Raw genomic sequence first — 22,012 nt, 5'->3', positions numbered from 1 at the left:
CCTGTCCATTCCCTAGCTCAGTGCCACACAACACGCACTGCTCCTGCATCCAGGGATCAACACCAGGGGGTCACACCGTCCAGGAAGACAGCGTCTGTACTGGACACGCACGGACTTGCTCTTGTCTTGCTTCTCAGGTATCTGCACAGTTCTTACGTTACGTTAGGTGCTTAGAGTAACTCGGAGATGGTTTAAAGCATACAGGAGGGTATCTGAAGGTTCTGTTCAAATACTTTGACATTTTATGAAGGACTTGAGCTTCCTTGGATCCTGGCATCCTTGAGGGTCCTGGAACCAATATTGCATGGATACTGAGGGACAACTACATATCCTGGGTGCTTGGTAAGTGCTTGGTGTACAAATGAATGAATGAATGAACAAATGACTCCCAGGTAAATATGACTAAAAAGTCAAAACTAATATGTATCATTTTACATATCTTCACACCTGTGCATGTTTTACAAGTAGAAAAAGTGATCTGCAGTCTCCTTGGTAATGACCTTGTTGGCAGGCATGCTGGGAGGAAACCATGCACATGTTAAGAGACACCTGCTGCTGGGTGAGCACGTACTGTACCCACTGAGCAGACCTCAGGAGATGGACGAGGGAGAGAGGGAGTGAAATTTATTGCCCAGGTTCCTAGTTGCTAATTTTTCTTTTCCATTCACATTCTGATTTCAGAACTTGATAGTGGATCAAGTGGATCAAATACATTTCAATACTGTGGATTATGATGGACACTTAAGCTGGGGTTCTATTCATGTCCTTGTCCCAATCCTAGCCACAATGTCTGATGCTTCAGTAGGACTTGGACAATCAATTCAGCTCTCCTTTCTTTCTTGTACACCTCCTGGCTGGGGTTGGGACAAGGATGCGAACAGAACCCGAGTTTAAGTGTGCATCGTCATCCACAGGAGACCAGGGAGTCCTAGAAGATGTAGTTGAGGGATGTGTTTTTGCACATTGGAAGAGGGTGATAGCAAATTGCAGCCATTTCTCCTGTCCTCATACTAAGAATTTGTTGGCATTCTCTGGCAAGCAAATCAAAAGTTTAGAAATACAACTTTTTCAATGCAATCATTCTAGTGTCCAAAAAGCATATTTTAGATGCTCTTATTAAAAAGGACAAATTCACAAAATGGCAACATAATCCTAACATATAGAATAGAATAATAATGTCGTTTGTAGTTGAGGAAATAGAAATATAGCTGTCTCTTGGCATCCGTAGGATTGCATCTAAGACCCTCTCCTTTGCTACCAAAATCTGCTGATGTTCAAGTCCTTTATATAAAAGGGCTCAATGTTTGCATACAGCCTACATACATCCTCCTGTACACTTTAAGTAATCTCTAGCTTGCTTACAGTTCCTACAAGGTAAATCTATGTAAGCAGTTGTTATACTGTATAGTTTGTTTAGAGAATAAGCATAAAAAAATGCCTGTGTTTATTTGGTACAGGAGAATCCATTTTTCCAGATGTTTTTCATTTGTTTTTGCTGAATATACTGGTACAGAATCCGTAGGTGTGGAGGGCCGACTGTAGTGAGAAGAACCTTTGCACAGGACTGAGTTAATGCAGGCATCACATCTGGCAGAGCTGACAAGCTCTGGGGCACAAGCAGGGAACTGGGCTCTAGAAAGTTCATGGTTGTCAGGCTCCTGAGCCTGCTACGAGACCAGGCACCCAATGTTACTACCTCTTACATTTTTTTTTAATTTAGTGATAAAAATAATAGAGTATTCTGCAGATGATAAATGAATAGCTTCATTTTTCAGGGGCGGATGGGAATCAGACTGTCATATGAATCTGAGTAACTTTGCCTGGAGTTAGTAAATATCATTTAATGAAGTTCATCACAAAGGAAAGAAAACGTTGTTCTCTTCCTACGTGACCATCGGGTTGAACCCTGGGAGAAGACCCCAGCACTGGGAACGAAGCATCGAAGACAGGCTTGCTTGGGAGGACTCACTGTCAGTCCAGTTGTTTGTACCTCTCACTTTCTCTCGCCATTTGCCTGGCTGCTCACTGAACCTCAGGCCTGCATTGGTCCCAACATGCTGGAGTCTCTGGGCTTCCCTCCTGCTCCCTCAGTGGCTGGTAGCTCCTGCTCTGCCCCCAACCTTGGCTCCTGCCTCCTTCTCCATGGAGGGTTTCCCAGAGGACCCAGCTCCAGGACAGCCCCCTCTGAGGCTGCCATGGCCCCAACGGCTCTCCCTGTGTTCATTCTGTTCCATTTCATAGAGTACTGATTGAGAAAAAGTATTCTAGCTCCCTGTTTACCCTTAGCCTGCCCCCACTGAATGAAATGATGTATTTCTGCATTTCTCTCATGCATGATGTATTCCTGTCGCTGAGCGCTGAGCTGTGTATGCAGAGTAAAACCTGAATAAATAGTTCCGAATATGGATGCATGATTTCTTCAACTTCCCCTATGGTAACTGCACAGCCTGGAGAGGATCGTGAGCATCAGGCCTGCCGCTCACCCTCCATACACTGATTTACATTTTCTGCCTGGGACTCAGACCCATGTCTATGTTGATATTTTAAATGCCACCAAAGCCACTTCCTATTGTTCTGGAGCTTCCTGTCCACGCAGTTGGAAGGTCTCAGTGCTTCTGTGTCACTGCCTCTTCTCCACCTTCACTATCTGTGACAGCCCTTGTGCGTTTCTCTGTCCATCACACAGAAGGGAGCTGGAACTGCTTGCTAGTTTTTACCTGTCCGAAGGAACTGATGTGCTGTGAGCCTTGCTGGCTGTAGGGAGCCGGCACTGTGGTGCACAAGGGGCAAGGGGAGCAGACACTTCCTCCTGCCTCCTCCAGGACATCTCTGTATCACTCAGGGAGATGTTCCCCACATCAGAATCACTGGAGGTTGTTCAAATGCAGATTCCTGGGTCCCACCCTAAACCGACTAGACCAGAATCAGGCCAGAATCTCCAGGGTGGAGCGCTGGAATCATCATATTTTAAACAGGTACCTTGGGTAATTCTGATGCACACAAAAGGCGGGAAACAGTGCTGGGGGCATCTATCCTGTTCTGTGTTCTCTCTCCTTGCTACGGCTTCCGTGTGGACGGAGCCTAAGGAACTCTGGAGCCAAGGATGCATTGATCTGGAAGTCCAATCCTTTCTGAGTCTACAGCTTCCCCTTACTGAACAGCAAAAAGCAGCTCAGAAACCCATGAGAGCAGTGTCCTGGAGTAGCTGGGAGCCAGCCCAGGCGAGCTCAGAGCTCGGAGGGGAAGCCACGGGCTGGATGGATGTCGAAGGCTCCCAGCAGCTGTTCAGGAGCAGGGCTTGCAGACAGCGCTGGGGCAGGACCTCACGCAGGGTCCATCAGCATCTTCAGAAAGTACTAACGTCCTCCAAGAGGGAAGCAGGTGAGGACAAAGGACTTCTTCAGCATGTTCCTAAAAGCACCTTGACCAATGAATTTCCACGCAGGGTAAAACTCTTTGCTTTATGTCACAGTGTCATTGTTGATGGAGCCCTCCGCTCTTCTTGAGTGCTTTACAAGCTAGAATTTGTGAAGAATAGCTTTCACTGTTATAATATTTCTTTCTTTCTAATGATAGCACCCTACTCTAAGAATGTACATTTTTGCAAAGAGAGTGATTAGAGATTTAAAAGCTAGACATCAAAGCCTCCAAAATGATTATAATCAGGACATCAGTATCTCAGTCTTTAAAGAGATTTAGGAACAGTTTCAATTATGAAGAAACAAGAATATCTAATTAATAAGCTCTAGATACATATTAGAGGATTTAACTTCATGGCAGTAATTAATTTCCATATATTATGAATGCAAATATAAATAACTAAAACCAACATAATCTCCGAATTAGCCAGAACTATAATTTTTTCTCAGTGTGTTCAGGAAAAAGAACACAAGCTTTGGGGACAGACAAAGCACAGCTGAATCTTGGTTTCACTGATTCTATGTGTACAGTTTTGCCTAAACTCTCTGAGACCCAGAGAAAAATAGGGAGTCTGATCCCTCTGAGTAGGGTCCATGCAGAGCTGTTGCCAAGAACACACATATGACGTCACCTTTCCACCCCAAGTCCAGCCATGCTAATTACCCCTTTTCCTGTGTTGTCTAAATTAAAAAAAAAAAAAAAAATTAAGTTGACTTGAAATTTCTAGCATTTTCCCCATTACACTTATACCAAGAGTTACTGGCTTCAACTGATGTGATTCTAATAATAGCGAGGATCAAATAATAGAGCACCTCCCTCCACCACAGGCCTCTCATATCTGCTTCTTAGGCACGCAGGTGCAAGGCCCACACCTTCCTCTGACGGGACAGAAGGCCAGCGCCTTTGGCACTGGTAACACCCACGCGTTGCACACGTGGTAGACAACTCACTTGTTCCCGGCCGAGCATCTGAAACGTCCACCAAGGGCCCGGTGGCCTGAGACACTGATTGGTAATGGACTGTGTGAGTCACTGTCAGGGACTTCTGTTTAGCTGCTTCTCCAAAATCAGCATCGGTCAACAGGACTGTGGAGCGATCGTCTGCAGAAGAGCAGGGAGACACAAAGCCAAACACATTTACCTCCCTTGAAACCGCTCCCTGGCCTTTTCTTTCCTTAGGGACTTGTGTCAGTAATGATGTCAGTAATGATAACCTCACCTAAAGAGACAAAGATGACAAAGCACCGAAGCACCCAGCATCTTCTGTGAAGCTCAGAAGCTTAGGGGCTGGCTTTGGAGCCCGAGTTGCAGAGAATGGTCAACGTGCAGAGAAGGTTCTCTCCCTCCCCAGCTCTGACCTGAGACACTGTCAGGATGCCGACATTGCTCAGAGATGTGGCTGCCTGGAAACGCCCCCGTGCCTGTTGGGAGCTCTGTCCGCAGTGCCAGGATAACATAACACCGCTGCCCCTCACCCCACGTGGCAGACGTGTGGAGGGAAAGGAGCAGAGAACAGCTAGTCTTCAGAACTTACGATTCCTCTACTTTAAAGCACTTGGGGTATGCTCCTTTTCTTCCACCTCTTCTGAGATTTAATTACTCTAGTGCATGCTTTAATTGACTTCTAAAATGACTCACTTGTCAGATTTTCCAAGTCCTATGGGCGTAGGCTCTTGAAGGCTAGAGAAGCAGGAGCCTGGGATCAGGCGAATCCTGCACACCTCAGCGCTCAGAGAAGCAGCGGCAGCCTGGGCTGTGTGTCACGGTTTGACTGGCTCATGATTTGCATTACTTTGTTGTGATAACTTTTCACACTTACACAGCTTCTTTTTTTTTTTTTTTTGTTATTCCAAGGGCAACTAGGGTTAGGATATATGGATTTTCCATACATTTCCAAGGACTACAGCCCGAGAGATGTTCATATGCATTTATCAGCCAGTGGGGCCCTGCTCAGCACACCCTGACACCGGAACAGCCACATAAAAGTCGTAAACAGCAGAGCGAGGCTGCTCTGCCCAAAAAAGGCTCTGAACAGAGTGAACCTTGCAAAATCCAATTATTCAGGCTCTGGCAGGAAAGGAAAGCCTCTTGAAGTTAGAATCAAATTTCTTGGCATAGAATTGAGGACAGGCTGCCAAGATGTCTGTGAGCACCCAGCGGGTGTGCAGCCCAGGTTGGCATCCAGGCGGGCACTGGCGCCCAGCTTGGAGGCCTGGCCCCTCTGCTGCCACTCAGCCCTCAGAGGGGGTGGCCTGTCCGCAGAGGTGGCTTCCCACAGTGAACCTGGCATCAGAGCCCCCACATCTACGTTTGTTTTCCATTCATAATGTGGACGCCTTGCAGTTTCTGATGGGCAGCCTGGTGAAGGGCACACACTGACCTGCAGAGCTGGTTACAAACCTGGAGGGGGACTTCCAGGAGCCCACCTGGTCATGAGGTTGACCATTCATTCAGGCCTGAAATCAACGACAGTCTAATATTGGCTTCTTAGAGCCAGAGCCCAGAGCATTTTAAAGAACACAGTTCTACTCTTCCAATAATTAGAAACTGCCATCGACCCACGTCTGGCATGGCCAGGAGGTGATAGATGATCCTCTGCAGATCGTGATGAATCTCTGCCCACAGCTCATCACACAGAAATGACTGGCACACTCTGGGGTGAAGCCAGCGAAGGCCAGTTCCCGGGGGGGCCACACATCACTCACAGGACCAACCCAGCTGGCTGTTTGGACAGCTATCTGAAAATTTCTAATGAGTCTAGTGCAGAGCACTTAGCAAATGCCTCAGTCACGTTACATAACCACTGTGATCTCGACAAGCTGCTACCCTTTCTACGTCATGGGTATAAAAGTGGCACCTTTGTCATATATTGGCTACAAGGGTTAAATTAAATGATGCCCATAAAGTACTGAGAAAAGTACATCATCAGAAGTATGACCTTTAGATTTCTGAGCTGATGTTTCGAAGGACATTTTAGTTTTACTGCTCAGTCTACTGAGTTAAATAAAAGAGATTCCATGCATAGAGGATTACATGACTGTAACTCTACATCATGTACAACCAGAAGAATGAGAAGTCATACTCCATTTATGTATGATGTGTCAAAAGGCATTCTACTGTCAGGTATAGCTAATTAGAACAAATATTAAAAATTAAAAAAAAAAATAAAAGGGATTCCAGGTATACCACTGCAGAAAAGAAGGATCAAATAATAGCACGGTGACTTGTCCTCACTGAGCGAACTCATACGATCTCCTTCATTTCGGGCCCAGTGGGGCCTCCTCAGACAAGGTGGGGAATCAGTACTTAACTGAACCAGTGGACCGAGGGCCACCTTGGACTTGACCAACCTTTCTCTGAGGCCATGCCAAACCAAATGTAAATTCAGGGAGGGAAACTCAGGCTTCAGAGTGAGGACCCATTAGGTCAAGATGGCCTCTGGCCAGTGGGGCAGGGGAGGGCTGTTGGCCACTGAGGAGACATTCTGCCCACCTGGCTTCCTTCCACTGCCCTCCTGGCAGGAGGCATCTGGGAAATGTGCCAGGAGTCAAGCAGTGGCATCCAGACCACAGGAAAGGGCTGCCTGGTGCTCAGTGCCAGCATACACCTTCCAAAGAAGCACAGTTTGAAAAGAGGCAGCCTCCACATCTGCCTTGCCTCTGCTCTGTGTCCCTGGGTTCTGGAAAGCCTGACGTGACTGCTTAGGTGAGTGTCCTCAGGGACAGCCTGGTGCTATTGAAGCAGGTGGCACCAGCATGTCACTGAAGGAGGATGGCATGGCGGTGACACAGTGACCAGGCAGGGACGCTGGCTGTGCTGCTGACTGTGTGGCCCTGGCCAGCTGCATGAACCTCTCCGTACCTCAGTTATGAAGGCAGTCGCTTTCCCCAGCTGGTGGGAAGATTATACTCAGCCACACACTGAGTTTGAAGTGCTTATAAAGATACATGGCACCAGGGGGCTCTGGATCTGCGTCAGCCACCCTTCAGATTGCCATTGAGCGTAAAGAAGCTGGGAAGAGTCAAGACTCCTGGGTCCTGGGCGGCAGCCGCAGCACCACACCAGTGACTGGCTCCAAACTGTGGGACCCAGGAGCTGAGTGTTTCCCAGAGTCTAGGATGCTTATGGGGTGCTGGGAAGCAGGGCAGACACCAGCACAAGGGCATTTCCTTGTTCAAACGTTAAGTATAAATGCTTATTTGATGAAAGCTGACCCCAGCAGAGACAATAAGGAAAGTGTAGAGTGGATTTCCAGGACACAGCTTCTCTGTGTGGGCCTTCTGGGTGTATTTGATTACAGATGCTTATTCTCTGGAACAGCATCAATATCTTTCCTGAGAAAGACCCAAAGCAGATCCAAATGGGGGAATTTCCATCCCAGGTCACCACTGTCTGCTAATTTCCCCGTTTGCTGGTACTTATTCTTGTGAACCTCTGCACATATGGAGCCCTAAAGAGGTTCTGCTGTCTAATGTGCTGCAAGGTTTGGGCTGAAGGAGGCTGTAGCAGTCTCACGGAGGGAAGAGGCAAACAGGCACCTTACCAATGGTCTCCATTGTGTCTCTCTCCTCAATCAGCAGCTGAGCCCTGGGTATGTCGATGTGCATTCTTAGGGTCTGCTGTTGCTTGCTTAAGGTATCTGACGTCCGAGTATTCTTACTGGGAATAAAAAAGGGAGAACACATTAACAGATCCAGTCCCTATAAATTACGCCCACGTGTGCCTGCACACCAACTTGGTTTATTTATACCTATACAAAGGCCCTGGAAGTGAAGAGGGGGGAGAAGCACAAGATGTGAGATTTTTTTCATTATCCAAAAGATATTTATTAATGTAAAATTTCAGCAAAAGAGATTCTGAAAATACAAACTGTCAATAGGGATTGGTTCAATATCAATAGAACCTTTAGAAATTTCCCATTTCTTATGTGTAAAAGATAAATGAGACAAATGAAGAGTCATTTTAAAGCCAATGACATTTTCATTGGTCAGATACAAGAGATCCCAGAGATGGTGAGGGAGGGCGCGTGTGCCCCAGTTGGTCATCAGATGGGGTTCTTACTAACAGATTTGCACGTAAATGTGGTGCCAGTTTATTTTTGTTCTAGTAACAAATCACGAACCTTGTTAGCTTCCCTGTTAGTTTCCCTAACGAATAATGCATTTGGAATAGAAAAAAACCCAATTACTATAATAATTTTATCTCAAAATTTGTGTACTGGAAAATTACTCTTGGAGTACACTGTTCTCTAAAAGTAAATGAAAATAGGTGGTAAAACTGCATGCTATAATCATGTTCAGTTACAGCCTGCAGTTAAAAGAAACTCCATGTTGTGCAGAGATCTAAGAAAGCTCATAAGGCCTTAATTAGCAATCTACATTAGGAGGCTGGCTGTTCAGTCTTGGCAAAATGCTAAGAATTTCCTAGATGTTAAACTAATGTTTACTGAACCCTCCCCAGCCCCTGCTAAGAAGCATCAATCATTTGGATAATCCGATCAATCTATGGCATGTGTGAATCCAGCTCAGTGATACTCAAAATCTCTTTGGAGAAGCATTTCTGGTGCCTTGGTCACCTGGTGATGGCCACTCTGAGTTGGCTACTTCCAATAGAGAACAAGAGAGGTCTCCACTGTGAGTCTCAAATGCTTTCGCTGAAGCCAGCTGAGAGTCCCCCGGGAGTCCTGTACTCTGTCTCCACAGGCCTTCCTCAGCCCTCCTGAACCATGCGGCCGAGGGGACCTTAGGATCCAAAGGTCCCTTGAGGCCCCCTCCTCGATGGCTGCCCGCCGGAGTCCCTTGTTGGTGCTCTGAATGTTGTATAACACCTCCGTCTTCATCTGATGATGAACAATACCTCCCGTGAACAAGACAACTTCTGAGAGGTGCAACGTTCCTCCGAGGACCTGATCTTGAACCAGTTTCCTGCTCTGCAGTGGAGTAACTGGGTTATGGACCTGTATCATGCTAATTATGTAGAGCCCACATTCAAGCCCCGTGGCCTGATTTTTCACAGGGTGTCTCTATACCCTTTTACTTAACCAACTCTTCATTTTGTTGGTGAAAATTAAAAAAAAAAAAAAAAAAAAAAAAGAATGCAAAGACTCAAATGAAGAGCCTGCGGCTGTGTTTCCATCATGCTCAGATAAGTTGCATTTCCCCCAAACATATGGGGGACTACTCCTCTGTGAATATGGAAAGATCTGTTTAGAAACTCCACTGGGGACTTGAGCTTGTCCTTGTACCAAAAATAGAAGTGTGAGCTAGTTCCTTCTGCTCCTCATGAATAGTCATGAGGCAGCCCCAGGCTGCTCTATTAAACCACTATGAGCAGCAAGCCTGGGCTCTGCTTATGTGACAGTGAGGGTCTGCCGTCAGGCCCACGCAGGGAGCATGCTGGAAACTGCTGGGGCTACCGCAGCTGGCAGGGAGACGGAACATGAGGCCGCCTTCGAAGAAGGGCTTCTGAGGCTGGAGCTGGAATCCTCCTTCCTGTCCAGGCAGGGTGCTGCCGGGCCCCACAGGGGAGCGCAAGGACACAGGCCAAAGCCTCCAGATGCCAGGCGAAGTGCTTCTCCTCCCTCTGCACCTGCTGTCCCTTGGCACAGAAGACTGGCTCCACCCTGACCCCTCAACGGCCACGTGGCCGGCTCTCTCCCTTCTCTCCAGGTGACCCAGACGCTATCTTTTCCCTGGGCCTGCTGGCCCTGCTGTGGGAACTCCGTGGCCCCTTCCCCATTCTCCACTTGATTTGGCACTTGACACTTCCTCTCCTCTAGCATATATTTGATCAATTTAATTGAATCTATTAAATGTACTTAATTGACTCATCTTACTCATTATCTGTCTCTCCCAGTGGAATACACACTCCATGAGTGATGTGCTTGTGTGCTCTGTTCCCTGTATCCCTAGATATAACAAGGAGCTCAATAAATATTTATTAAATGAATCAAGTTATTTAGGGGAACAGTGTAAGCTGAGTGACAGGTCTCCAAAGGCTTTGCTCCAGGTCACTAATACCTTTCCCATTCTAAACATCTAAGTTGTTTCATTATTCAACATCTGCTGCCATGTTTGGTCAGTTATTGTTATAACGAATGATGATCCTCAGAAAGTGCGACAAGAGACACTATAACAGCAATCTACCTTAAAATACCATTTGAAGAAGCCTCATTTGCAACCTGGAGGATTCTGAATGACTTTACTGTGGAGGCAAAATTGCCTCTTTTATATAATGTAGGAGTCTTACTAAAAATATTCACTATCATTGGAAAATAATCTTTGAGTATCCATTTGCCATCTGGCTATTGGGTTTAAATGGCAGTGATGGGGACAGCTGAGGGTGGCTTAGAGGGTGGAGAATTTCCCAACTCAGCCAATGGATGACTCGCGTCACTAAGACCCTTCAAGGTAGCTGAACAGGCCACTCTCCTCTCAAATATGATATGGAGCATTCTGTAGGTACAAAATAACTGTGGGAACATAGCTCATTATAACTCTTGGTGGTTATTTTTATTATATGTATAGAATATGCACATCAAAAAAGCTGGAGCAATTTAATGCTTAATTTGAAATTGATTGACAACTAGTCCTTCTACCATTGCTGGTCCTTCGGTACCAAATGTGTTGGTAAGTTCCTTAGGGGAATTTAGTCTCACCTTCTGGAAGGCTGTGTTTTTAGAAAAGTATTCTTGTTTCAACATACAAAACTGAAATCTCTCTTTGTGGGTTGGTAGGTGAGGTCTGTCCTTTCTGAGTGAAGAGGATGTGTGTTTGGGAGCATGAAGCCCAGTGAGGGGTGAGGTGCTGTGAGGGACCCCTGGAGGTCCAGGAGTCTATGCCTGGCCTTGGGTTGGGTCACACCTGCTTTCCAGTCTGCGAGAGCTAATCCCACTGAAACAGGCAAGTACTTCGTGGAATGGCATTAAAAATGTATGCCATCGTCACTTAGATCACGAAATGACAAAGCTAGGAATGATTTTGAAATATTTTTAGATGACGAAAGTGGGATCCAGAGAGGTAAGATGATTTGCTCAAGATCAGAAAAAAAGTTCTGGGCCAGATGAGGCCTAGGACCTAGGCTTGTGGTTCTATGTTCTGGGTGAGGGGCACCAGCCTGCCAAATCCTCGGCTGTCCTGGGAAAGCAGCAGCAAGGACCAGGGACAGCAGTTCAGTGTCCTGTGCACCACTGGACATGACTGGCTTAGACTTTGCTGACCACATCTTAAATATGGTTGGTCTTCAATTGACCAGGTCTTTGGTTGCCTGGCCAGGTGAGTGGTCAAACGTAGATGGAACTGAGCTGTCATGAGTTTAAAAGCACAGTACTTCTAAGCTAATACCATACCGAGCCCCCTGTCTGAGGAGTGTTGGAAATTCTCTCTTTAGTCACCTTCACCCTTTGGAGGAGAACCTTCCCAACCCTCATACTGGCTGTGGTTGCCGGCCTCAGCATTCCTAACCTCCTGCTGGTGACTGTCCTCAGAGAGGGCAGTGATTAGTTCTTGCACTGATCTGCAACTGGCCTTCCAACCATGGTGACTGTCCCCTGGTAAAGAGGATGCTTTCTAATGTCTCGCTCCAGGGCTGATGAGAAGGGGCAGGGATGCATCTAGGACTTCAGGAGAAGCAAAAAGCACAGCATCTGCCCTGGACAAAGACACAGACTTGGTTGCAAAGCGTTTGGGCAGAGGCAGGATTGATGTCTTGGTGGGAATAGAAGAGGTGTCTGGGCAAGGAGGGAGGGGCAGAGCTAAGGGGAGGAGGGGCAGGAAGCGTGGCGCGCCCTGGAAAAACATGCCCAGCCTCCCTCCCTGGGAGCTGCAGGGGCTTGCTGGCGGCCGGATGGGTGAAGTGGACTGGGGTGGGCCAGGGGCCAGGGTCCCTGAGGTGTGCGAAGGTCACACCCATCTCAAGGTGCACAGCACACTACTTGGGGCAGTCCTCCTCAGCCAAGCTGCATGCACATGGTCAGAGCGGTTCCAACAGAAGCCAGAAAATCAAATTTTGTGTGCAATCTCTTCATTTTAAATGTCAACTAATTGATAGCTTTAAGTCTACATGAGAAAGTGTCCTCTCTTAGGAAGCTCAGTTATGAGGAATGGGCTGACTCTTGCTCCTTGGTGTTCCAGATGTTTTCTCGGATCTTCTCCACACCAATGTGAGAATGTGCTCTCACTTGCTCACAGACAGGAAGGGACTTCCTGGAGACACGGCCTAAGGCATTGCATATGCAGGTTTTCCCAATCTCCTGCGCATGTCTGACCTTGAAATAAGGTGCTGTGTGGAAGGAGGGATCTCATATCTGCCCGCCTCCTCTGAGCCCCAGATCCCTGCTACCAGCTGTCCAGTGGACTCCTGCACCGAAAGCAAGCTTAAGAGGATTCCCAGGTTCAAGGTGGGTCAGCCAGGTCTTCCTACTCCCGCTGACACCCGCCCTCACCCCTACTCTAAGAAAACAAGAAGTCTGAGCCCTGCCTCTGTTGTCCCAATCATGGCAGACGGCATCGACATTCCTCTGATGACTCTCCCCAGATGTCTGGAGCCACTGGACTCCTCCATATCGTGTCTACCCACGGCTCACAGTTTTAAGAAATCAAAGTCCAAGACACCCACGGGAAATGAATTCACGCGTCCATGCTATTCAGCCTCTGCCAGGGTCTCCCAAGACGCTGTTGAGGTGTGGCACATGCTTTTCATGAGTAACAAGCGTACCCTCCTATAAGCGGAGATGGGGAGGGGCGGAGCTACTGTGGTGGGAGGGGAGTGGGGAGACCCCTGCCGGGTCCCCTCTCTCTCCCATGCCCATCATCCTATCATGGCAGCCTCAAGTTCACTGTCAGGGTCCCTGAAGTTCTCTCTCTCATTTCCTACACTCTGATCTTCCTTTTTGCCTTTCCTTTGATCATGACGTTGTAAAAGAGTTGACGAGTTGACGTCGCAGACAGGCAGCACATCAGCCAGTTACCCTGCATCTGGAGGGTTCCAGGTTTTATCATGTGAGGAGGTGGGGCAGGTAAGGAGGCTGAGCGTTTGGAGAGAGAGTCTGGGGACACAGAAGGAACGCATTCTCCTCATGCACTGTGGACTTGTGCAGCAAAGCTGTGAAGGATGCACTTTTGTCCATTACTCTTGGGAACACTCGCCTATTAACTCAGCGACCTCTATTCATTTCTTCTACTTGAAGATCATGAATGGGCCGCCATAGTGCTGGTGCTCCCAGCAGAGACGAAACTCACAAGATGGGCAGCAGAGGGCAATGGCAATGGGAGGCAGGGGCTGCTCCTGTGGAGGGGAGGGCAGGGCACCCCGGGAACTGAGGCCCCCTGTCTCTCCCCACTGGCCTTTGAGGAGTACAGTGCCCGGTGCATTTTGTTTGGTGATTTCTTTGAACCTGGCTAACTGTTAGAGAGAAGGCTTGAACTCAGAGGTGGAACCTGGGTGGTAGCAAAACTAAAGCTCCTAAGAATGCACCTGTTTGTCCCCACTTAGCAGAAAACATCCTGCTGTCCAGTGTAGCCGGGCGACAACCCCCCGGGGCTGCATGAAAATGCATTATTTGGCACCTACATATCCAGCTAGGCTTTATATGGGTGTTTTGGAATGGAAATGGAAATTCATGTTGGGATAGAAATGTGTTAGCATTTTCAGATTGTCCTGATTAAAAAGAAAACCAAAGGAATCACTAAGGCGCGTTGGGGTGGTCCCTTAAACATGCCGTCTGGGGCGCTGGGGGTGTTCTTACCTCATAAGCATTTCAGCCAAACTCTTCGCATCTGGGGAAAGAAAGTTCATGTTAGTACATGACAAATAGCTCGTTACCCTTCACTTAGGCATCGATGACAAACATCCCACAGTCAGACAATAAGAGGGACACTACAAGACCCCGACTGCTGACCTTGAGTTTTATGGATTCCTTGTTCCAAATGGAACTCTTCTATGACTTTTATTTATCATAGAAAGATACCATGACCATCCTACAGCCATAAGATCTCAGACTTCTATGAAAATCTTAGTATGATCTATTTGTCACTTCTAGAAAACCCAATCTTATTTTCAGTAGTCAGAAAATTAACATTTTGAAAGTCAGTCATTTATAGTGTACACGCCCACTCTTTTCATTATCAAAATATCAGAATCAAACATTTTACGGCACTGTAAATCACCTTTAAGTGGCATTGTTATAGAGCGTTGCATCCCTTGGGTTGGCCAAAGAATTGTATAAATGGCTTATTGCTGTTCTTGGAAATTTCATTGTTTATTTTATACCCTAAAATTAATTTCTTTTTTTCCTCTGAGGATTTTGTTTACCAAGACCTGGTTATCACTCCTGATGTAAGAAACCCTGCCTAAAAATATTGTAGGAAAAACATCAACTTTCTTGGTGATCTCGTTTTGAAATTCTCATTTCCCTTAAAATATAATTTATTCTTTTCACACCTTTTGTCCTGGCAAAAACGAATGTTTCCCTTCTTAGAACATAAAAGCCTTCTTTGTGCTTTTCTTTCATTGCTCTCAAAATGACTCGATGTTCAGTGTCCCTTCCAATGAACAGATCTTTCCAGAAAGAGGCGTGGCTCTGGAGTGAGGGAGGGCGCATGTGGAGCACTTTCACCCTGTTCCCAGGGGCTGATGTCTAACTGGAGTCAGCCTCCCAGGGAGCAGCCTGCTGCTGAGCCACGTGGACAGCACAGAGCAGCTGCGGAGGCTGACGCCCCGGGAACCCACGCGTGGCTCTTCAAGCCAGCCACGCCAGTTCCCCTGGGAAATCTCCACAGGGGCCCCGTTTTGCACACAGATGGGTTCAGTCTGGGAAATGAAACAGGTCCCATCTACTCCACCCACACTACAAAGCAAAGGAAGAAAAACAGCATTTAATTTCCCAGTTCGTGTCTGTATATTTATCTGCAAAGACTAAGTAAATAGAATGAATTTCTTCTCTTCCTGAATGACTTAACACTTACTAAGTAAGTATCTACATAGGAAGTGCCAGAAGCTTGGGATTAATTAGCTCCATGTAACAGCCCAACAGTGGCTACTACCACGCTCTGGAGAGGAAGCCTTCCAAGGAGCACCCCTGACTCCAGTTGGCACTGGCTCCTCACCCGACGGCTGCTTCCTCGCTTGCCCATTGTGATCCTTCTTTGTCTTGGGGTCACTCAGCAGAGTTTGTTCTCCTGTGATCTCTTCCTGCCAATGTTCTAAGAAACCTTAGAGTCCAGCAGGGGAGACAGAGCTCCCTCAGAGGGGCACGCTGCCCTGGCCTGTCTGTAGTGGGCACCTATTCTACAGGCTTAGTGCCCCAAGCCATCTCAGGCACCCCCTCTCCATGCCTGTCACTCACAAGCAGATTCCTGCTCTTTCTGTCGTAGCCATTATGACCCCTTCAATTTTACTTGAAATTCTGAGATAAATTACGTTAACGGAAATTCACTTCTGTTGAGTTCACCTTTGGATAAGCAGAGACCTTGAGTTTTAGGTACAATGGTGGAGTCTGGGAAGCCTGGGGCAGGACGGTTTTGCATGTTCTAGAGATCTGGTTTGTGCTGGTTACTTTAGGACCGTGGACTCAGATCCATGTAATACCAGTCTGTGTAAGGGGCTGTTAGGGTCAGCTTGGAGATGAAGAAAGTGGATCCCAGATCCATTCAGCAGCCATGTGGGGACACATGTCCACCGCTCTTCACCACTCTCCCCAAGGTCCTCAAGGGCTACAGCAGATAGGTGTCAGACCCTGAGGGACACATGCAGGGTCAGAAAGCTGGGCCCCGTGGGCTGGGAGAGGGGACCCAAGGAGACCAGTATGTCAGGCAGGAAACAAGAAGGACCTGAAAGGACACAAGAGTGACCTAAACTGGCACAATGCAAACCTTGAGGTGCCCACACCTTAGTGGGCAGTGGGCATCACACAGAATTCTCTGGTGCTGGAAGAACAAGTTTGTTCAGAAAAAACGGTAGGTCAGTTTCACCAGAGAGGGAAGTTTGCAGGCTGCTGGTGGCTGGGATGGTCAAGACATTATGTGGCTAAGGAGAGTTACTGTCCCTGATCTGAGAGCCTTCACCTGGAGCAGGGCAGGGGAGAAGGAGGCCAAGGAGGAGGCGGGTGTATGTGTGCCACCAGCTCCCGTTCATCAGGCTGCCCAGAGGCTGAGACGTGGCACTGGGCCTGCAGGTCACACCTTACAAGGCCCCAGTGAGAAACTGTGAGGGTCAGACTAGAGACCTGAGGGGTGGGAGGTGACACTGTAATACAAGAGGCGACAGCAGAATCTGCAGTCAGGGCCCTATGGGGTGCAAAGGAGGAGGTGGCGGACCGCAGGTGTCCAAGGCCAGCAGGTAGGAGTATGGCCACAGGGACAGGGCGGAGGGCAGCGAGGAGCAGTGATTGGCGGCGAGAGCTGAGGTGTCTGGCGTCAAGCTGGAGGACCGGCTGAGGCTGCTCAGAGACAGACTTGGAGGCAGGTTGGGAGGAGCCAGAGTGGCCAGGAGGGGTCTGGGTGTCGTTCATGTCCCCACAGACGAGTGTGAAGAGGAGAGTGGGATCTTCCCTGACACACTTGTTCAGGGGTGAGAAGAGAAACTGAGACAAGTTAGCAAAACTCTGAAATCCTGGAATTGCAGAATCTTAGGAGCAGTGATCGCTTCTCTGTGCAGCTGTCCAATGAGTGCCGAGATCCTTCTCTGGCGCCTTCGTCAGCTGTCACCACGTGCTCTGTCTTTTGACCGAGCTGGGGCCGCCCGCCACACGAGGGGCTGCTGAGGCTGCTGCACATCAGGCTTCCGCCTGTCACTCAGCTCTGGCCCGCCTCCCCCTCCACTGTCTTCATTTCAGATCTCACTGGCTAGTGGGCACCTCCTCCCCTGGTTTCAGCTTTCAGAGCGATTCTGCAGCGCAGGAAGGGCAGCTGGCCCAGGCCATACTGTACCCGGTCGTGCCTGGGCTCTGAGACCTTCCAGCCGACCTCACTGCAGTAGTGCTGGTCAGCACAAGGCAGGGGCTGCCCGTGCTCTGCCCAGCTGAACTTCCAGCTCTGTTCCTTCTCACTTGTGAGGTCCAGCCCCTCTCAGAGCTTCCTGCACTGGCCACTGGCAGCAGGGACGTCCCCAGCAATGCCCCTGCAAGGCCCTCCCTGCAGATGGAGCTTGCTCCCACGTCTAGCAGGCAGCTGGTGCTCTGCTTCTGTCAGTTTCCATGGACATCTGCAGCAGCGACAGCTTGGCCCAGGCTCTGCCACCTCAGGCTGTGACCCGCTGCCTCCATGTCCTCTCTCTGCCGGCCCCGTCCTCTTTACATCTTGTGTCTAGGCCAGGCCCTCGTAGAGCAGCTGCACAAAGATCCCCGAGGGCACATTCGACAGTGAGAGGTGTCTTCCTTCCCCCCCGTGTTGAAGCCTCCTGGTGTCCTTCCTACCTGTCCATCATGACGGCACCTCTGGAACCGTTTGCAAGTCATTCACAGGGATCTGCCATGTCCCTTGCTTGGCTCCCGTTTCCTCCTTTTTGGGCTAAATTCTCCCAACCCCTTCTCGCATGTCAAGATTTCTAGGTGAGTCCTTCCTTGGCCCTCTCTTGTCTTTCATATTGTCCTTTACCCAGCAGGACTGAGCACGGTCTGCTGGCAATTCCCCTCACACATTGGCGAGAACACGGTGCTCCTTGTACGGGATGCAGAGGAATTTTTACAACCTCCACAGAAGACTTCAGAAGTGCCTCGATTAAATGTTATCTCCTTGCTTCCAGCCCTTCTTAAGATTAGAATTCTGCCCTCTAATACAGCAGGCTTCCACCTGGACCTGAGCCACCACAAAGCCTGGATCAGCTGCGCCTGAAACCCTCTTACCAATCAGCCCTGCCAAAACGCAAATGGGGCTCACCCAGGCCTCTGGTGGCCTCTGTCATTTCTTGACTGCTCAAAACCATTCTTTCTGCGCCCTGAACTAACTTATTTCCATCTATGGTTCAGAATCTTTGGTTTTGAAAATGGGTCCCGAGGGTGCTCGCTGTCCAGTACCTCTGATTTGCCTTGGGTTGTGCAGCAATTATCCACAGAGGTCTTGGGATTATGGCTGGGAAGTTTGCGCAGAAACCTATTGACCTTTGAGGTCTCTTGGCACTGGAACCCCGTACACCTCCTTACCCTTCCCAGTGGGGGAGGGGTCCTTCCCTTGGAGCATTACCCACCCGGTCTACGTTTTGCCGCTTATCATTTGGAACTTCTGCAACTGTTCTTGGTCAATGTTGTTGGGAAAAAGCCACATCTCCCCTCCCCCAGCCATGGTAGGAATGTAGTGGGTTTCAAAGGAATAAAATGGACTCAACTATCAGGGCTGACGGTCTTGTCAAGTTCTCTTTGAGTTCCTTCTCTCCTTCCTGTCCCTCTGAGTCACCAGCTTCCTTCCTTCCCGTTTGATCCCTCTCCCTCCCTTCCTCCTCCTAATTCCTGGCGCACATGTCGCGTTGGAACGGTACTCCTGGCGCTCACCGAAGCCAGGCAGATGTTGGGCGGCTCTCCTCACCACCTGCCATCTGTTCTGCGAGAACCTCGTCCCAGCCTGGTTCCTCTGCCCAAAGGCAGCTAAACAGCCCTTCACATGGCTGCCACGCTTCTGCACATTTCAGGCCACTCCGAGACTTGGGCTGGGTGACGCCGGTCCCATAGCCCCCTGCTAACTCTGTGTCTCCTCCATGGCTCTGTGACCCTCCCTTAACCTGCCAGGTGGGAAGGAAGTGATGGACGGAGCTCAGCAGGAGAGTTCGGTGATGCTGAACCCCAGAAGGCAGACAGGCATTTCAGGAGACGTTTGCTAATGCTCTCAAAGCCACAAGGAGGCCTGGAGAGTGACAGCTGCGGGGAGAACTGTGGGGAGGAAGGTGACTGGCCATCTGCCCTTGTGGCGGCAGTTCCACTGGAGAAGAGGAAGCAGGGGCTTGGGAAGGGGAGAGGGGCAATGTGGCTGAAAGAGGACCCGAGAATTCGGTGGAAGCCAGGCACGGGTGCACGCCTGTAATCTCAGTGACTCCTAAGGCTGAGGCAGGAGGATGGCAAGTTTGAGGCCAGCCTCAGCAACTTGGTGAGGTCCTAAAAACCTAGCAAGATCCTGCTTCAAAATAAAAAAATAAGAAAAGGGTTAGGGATGTGGCTCAGGGGTTCAGCACCCCTGGTTTCCATCCCTATATCAAAAAAAAAAAAAAAAGAATTCAATTGTAAAAAAGAATTACAGAGAAGTACCTGAGATGAAGAAGCTTAAAGAGATATATGTATTATATATTTCTTATTTCTTATATATTTATGCATATTTCTTTAAGCTTAGACCTTCAAAAATAATTATATCATTTACATTATTATATAAGTATAGTATATATTTATAATAATGTATATTATATATTTATGTTATTAATTATAACATAATTATAAATGTATAAATTTATAATCATAAATTTATACATATAAATTTATAACTATATTTTAAATCAAATATAATTATTTATAATTATTTAGAGACCTAAGGGGTATTGAATATCAAGATAAGAAATAAACACAGCATTTTTGGTGGGTATATATAAAATTATAAAGTAACTATTAATACTGTGTTACTACATCTTCTGGTTCCATGTTTCGTTAATAAACATTTTAAAGCTTACTAAATATTAATGGGACAGCCTATTTTTTGCTGGACTATTTTAGAATCTGAAGAAGTCACACAGGAAGACTGGCTTTGGGACAGTGCTCTGAGTTCCTACCTCTACCCCAACTGACGGGTGAATTTGAACACATTCCTGAGTGCAAGTCTTTCTGATGCTCAGTTCAAGTCAGCAACACCACACGGGGCACAGGAAGTGCAAGTTCACGGTCCACCTATGTGCACAGCTACTTAGAGACCAGGTCAAGAGTGTGCCAAGCGTCGTGGGAATACACAGTTCCGCCAGGTCTTGGGAGAGGCACCCCACCTGCACGAGGAGGTCCTGCCCGTTCTGCCCCTGGTGGAGGCCCTGGCCCTCGTCCTGTGTGTGCTCACGCCCCGGGTGCAGGCGAGCCCCACACTGCTGTGCACGTCTTTCCTGAGAGTCTGGTTGCCCTGATTGCAGGTCCAGATGTCGCTTTGGAAAAGAGGACTTGTGTTCACAGCCACGTGGCTGCATTTTCATGTCCGAAGTTCTAGTTTAGGAAAATGGGATCTGCTTAGGCTGACCTCTACTGGGCAGTCACAAACACTAAACAAACAACAAACAAACAATGACCAAAAAGCCAGAAGGAAGGAGGGGAGTGAGTCTTTGGGGGTGACAGTCTGACCTGTGGTACCATCTGTTGAAAGCTTTTACTGGCAGGTTCCCCACCAAGAGCCCCTGCTTCTCTGTGGAATTGAAATGGATCTCATAAAGTAGTGGTTTTCACGAGGGCTGTAAACATGCATTTAAGTTTTTATAAGATCCCTTGGGACTTTCCGTCATCAGCATGTGCAAGTCAAAGCTGATTGAAAAACTGTCACGATATATACATCCCCAAAAGAGTCATACATGCTCGTGATCTCGAAAAACCAGGAGGACAAAGTGGGACAAAAGAGGACACCTGGCAACCCAGGCTCCAGGGACGGGCTGCAGCCCCAGCTGCCCCTGACAGCTACTCTGTCCCCAGTTTCACCGTGGCCCTAGATTGGCCACCACCCCAATGCCCCCTTGCTTGCCACTCTAAGATGCAGAAACTCTGCTCTACTTAGTTTTGCCTTAACTACTGTGGAGTCTTGAGAGGACAATTTTATTAAGAAACTGAGGCAGAAAGAAACAGAGAAGGAGGGAGAGAAGAAAGGGAGAAAGGAAGAATGGAAGAAAGAAGGAAGGAAGGGAGAGAGGAAGAGAGGAGAAGGAAGAGGGAGGGAGGGGGAGGGGAGGGAGGGACAACTAGAGAGCTGCAGAGTTTGGGCTTCTGGGGGTCTCTTTGCTTCCTGCTGGTGTCGTAAGCACACTGTGCGCAGGCATGAGCTTGCCAATGAGCCTTCAGTGCGTGTGTTTCTGCTTGTTTCCTGCTTTCACGGGGACTTCCACTCTGGTGCTGGGGAGTCTATTGACCCTGAGTACACTCAAGACTCCGGCATGTGTCACTGGGATCTGTCATGGGCATTTCTGCTTTGGATTAGCAAACTTCAACATGCTTTTTGGCTTTATGAAACAGGAGATCTTTGGGTTCATTTGCAGAGCAGAAAATGGCATAGTAGAACTCAGAACAGGGAAAAGACTCTACAGAGCCCACCCTGAAAGTACACCAGAATGCAGACTCATGGGCTGGATGCTCTCTGGGAATGGTCTTGGGGAATTGATCAGTTTTACAATATTAACCCTTTTCAAAGTATGCACAACATAATAAACACATCTCCATTTGAGGGGAAAATAGCACTGTGCCACAGAAACATGGTCAGATTTATATCACACACTGATTTTTTCTTTGGGCTCATGTGAAATTCTGGAATTTTGGACTGGGTAATGCTGCTGACCCCTGCTGATTGGTGCCAACATAGATCTGCAGTCCCTTGGATAAACCCAGACTAAAGAGGAAGCTTTTAGTGACCTTGGAGTTGATTATTTGACCTGGGAATCAATTT

At 48.2% G+C, this 22,012-nt stretch overlaps 1 protein-coding gene across 1 annotated transcript in view; it reads right to left on the bottom strand.

Annotated features, from left to right (window-relative positions):
• Positions 1–22,012, bottom strand: part of DSCAM (DS cell adhesion molecule) — a 738,606-nt gene that overhangs the window by 25,886 nt on the left and 690,708 nt on the right. Inside the window, exons 28-30 of the mRNA XM_079155833.1 lie at positions 14,164–14,194; positions 7,963–8,078; positions 4,371–4,520 (exon numbers count right to left, since the gene is read on the bottom strand). Coding sequence (XP_079011959.1) covers positions 4,371–4,520; positions 7,963–8,078; positions 14,164–14,194 — 297 coding nt within the window. The remainder of the gene's footprint in view (positions 1–4,370; positions 4,521–7,962; positions 8,079–14,163; positions 14,195–22,012) is intronic.

The sequence above is a fragment of the Sciurus vulgaris genome (assembly GCF_902686455.1).
Source record: "Sciurus vulgaris genome assembly, chromosome: 10".
Lineage (NCBI taxonomy): Eukaryota > Metazoa > Chordata > Mammalia > Rodentia > Sciuridae > Sciurus > Sciurus vulgaris.
This window is presented reverse-complemented; position numbering and strand designations above follow the sequence as displayed.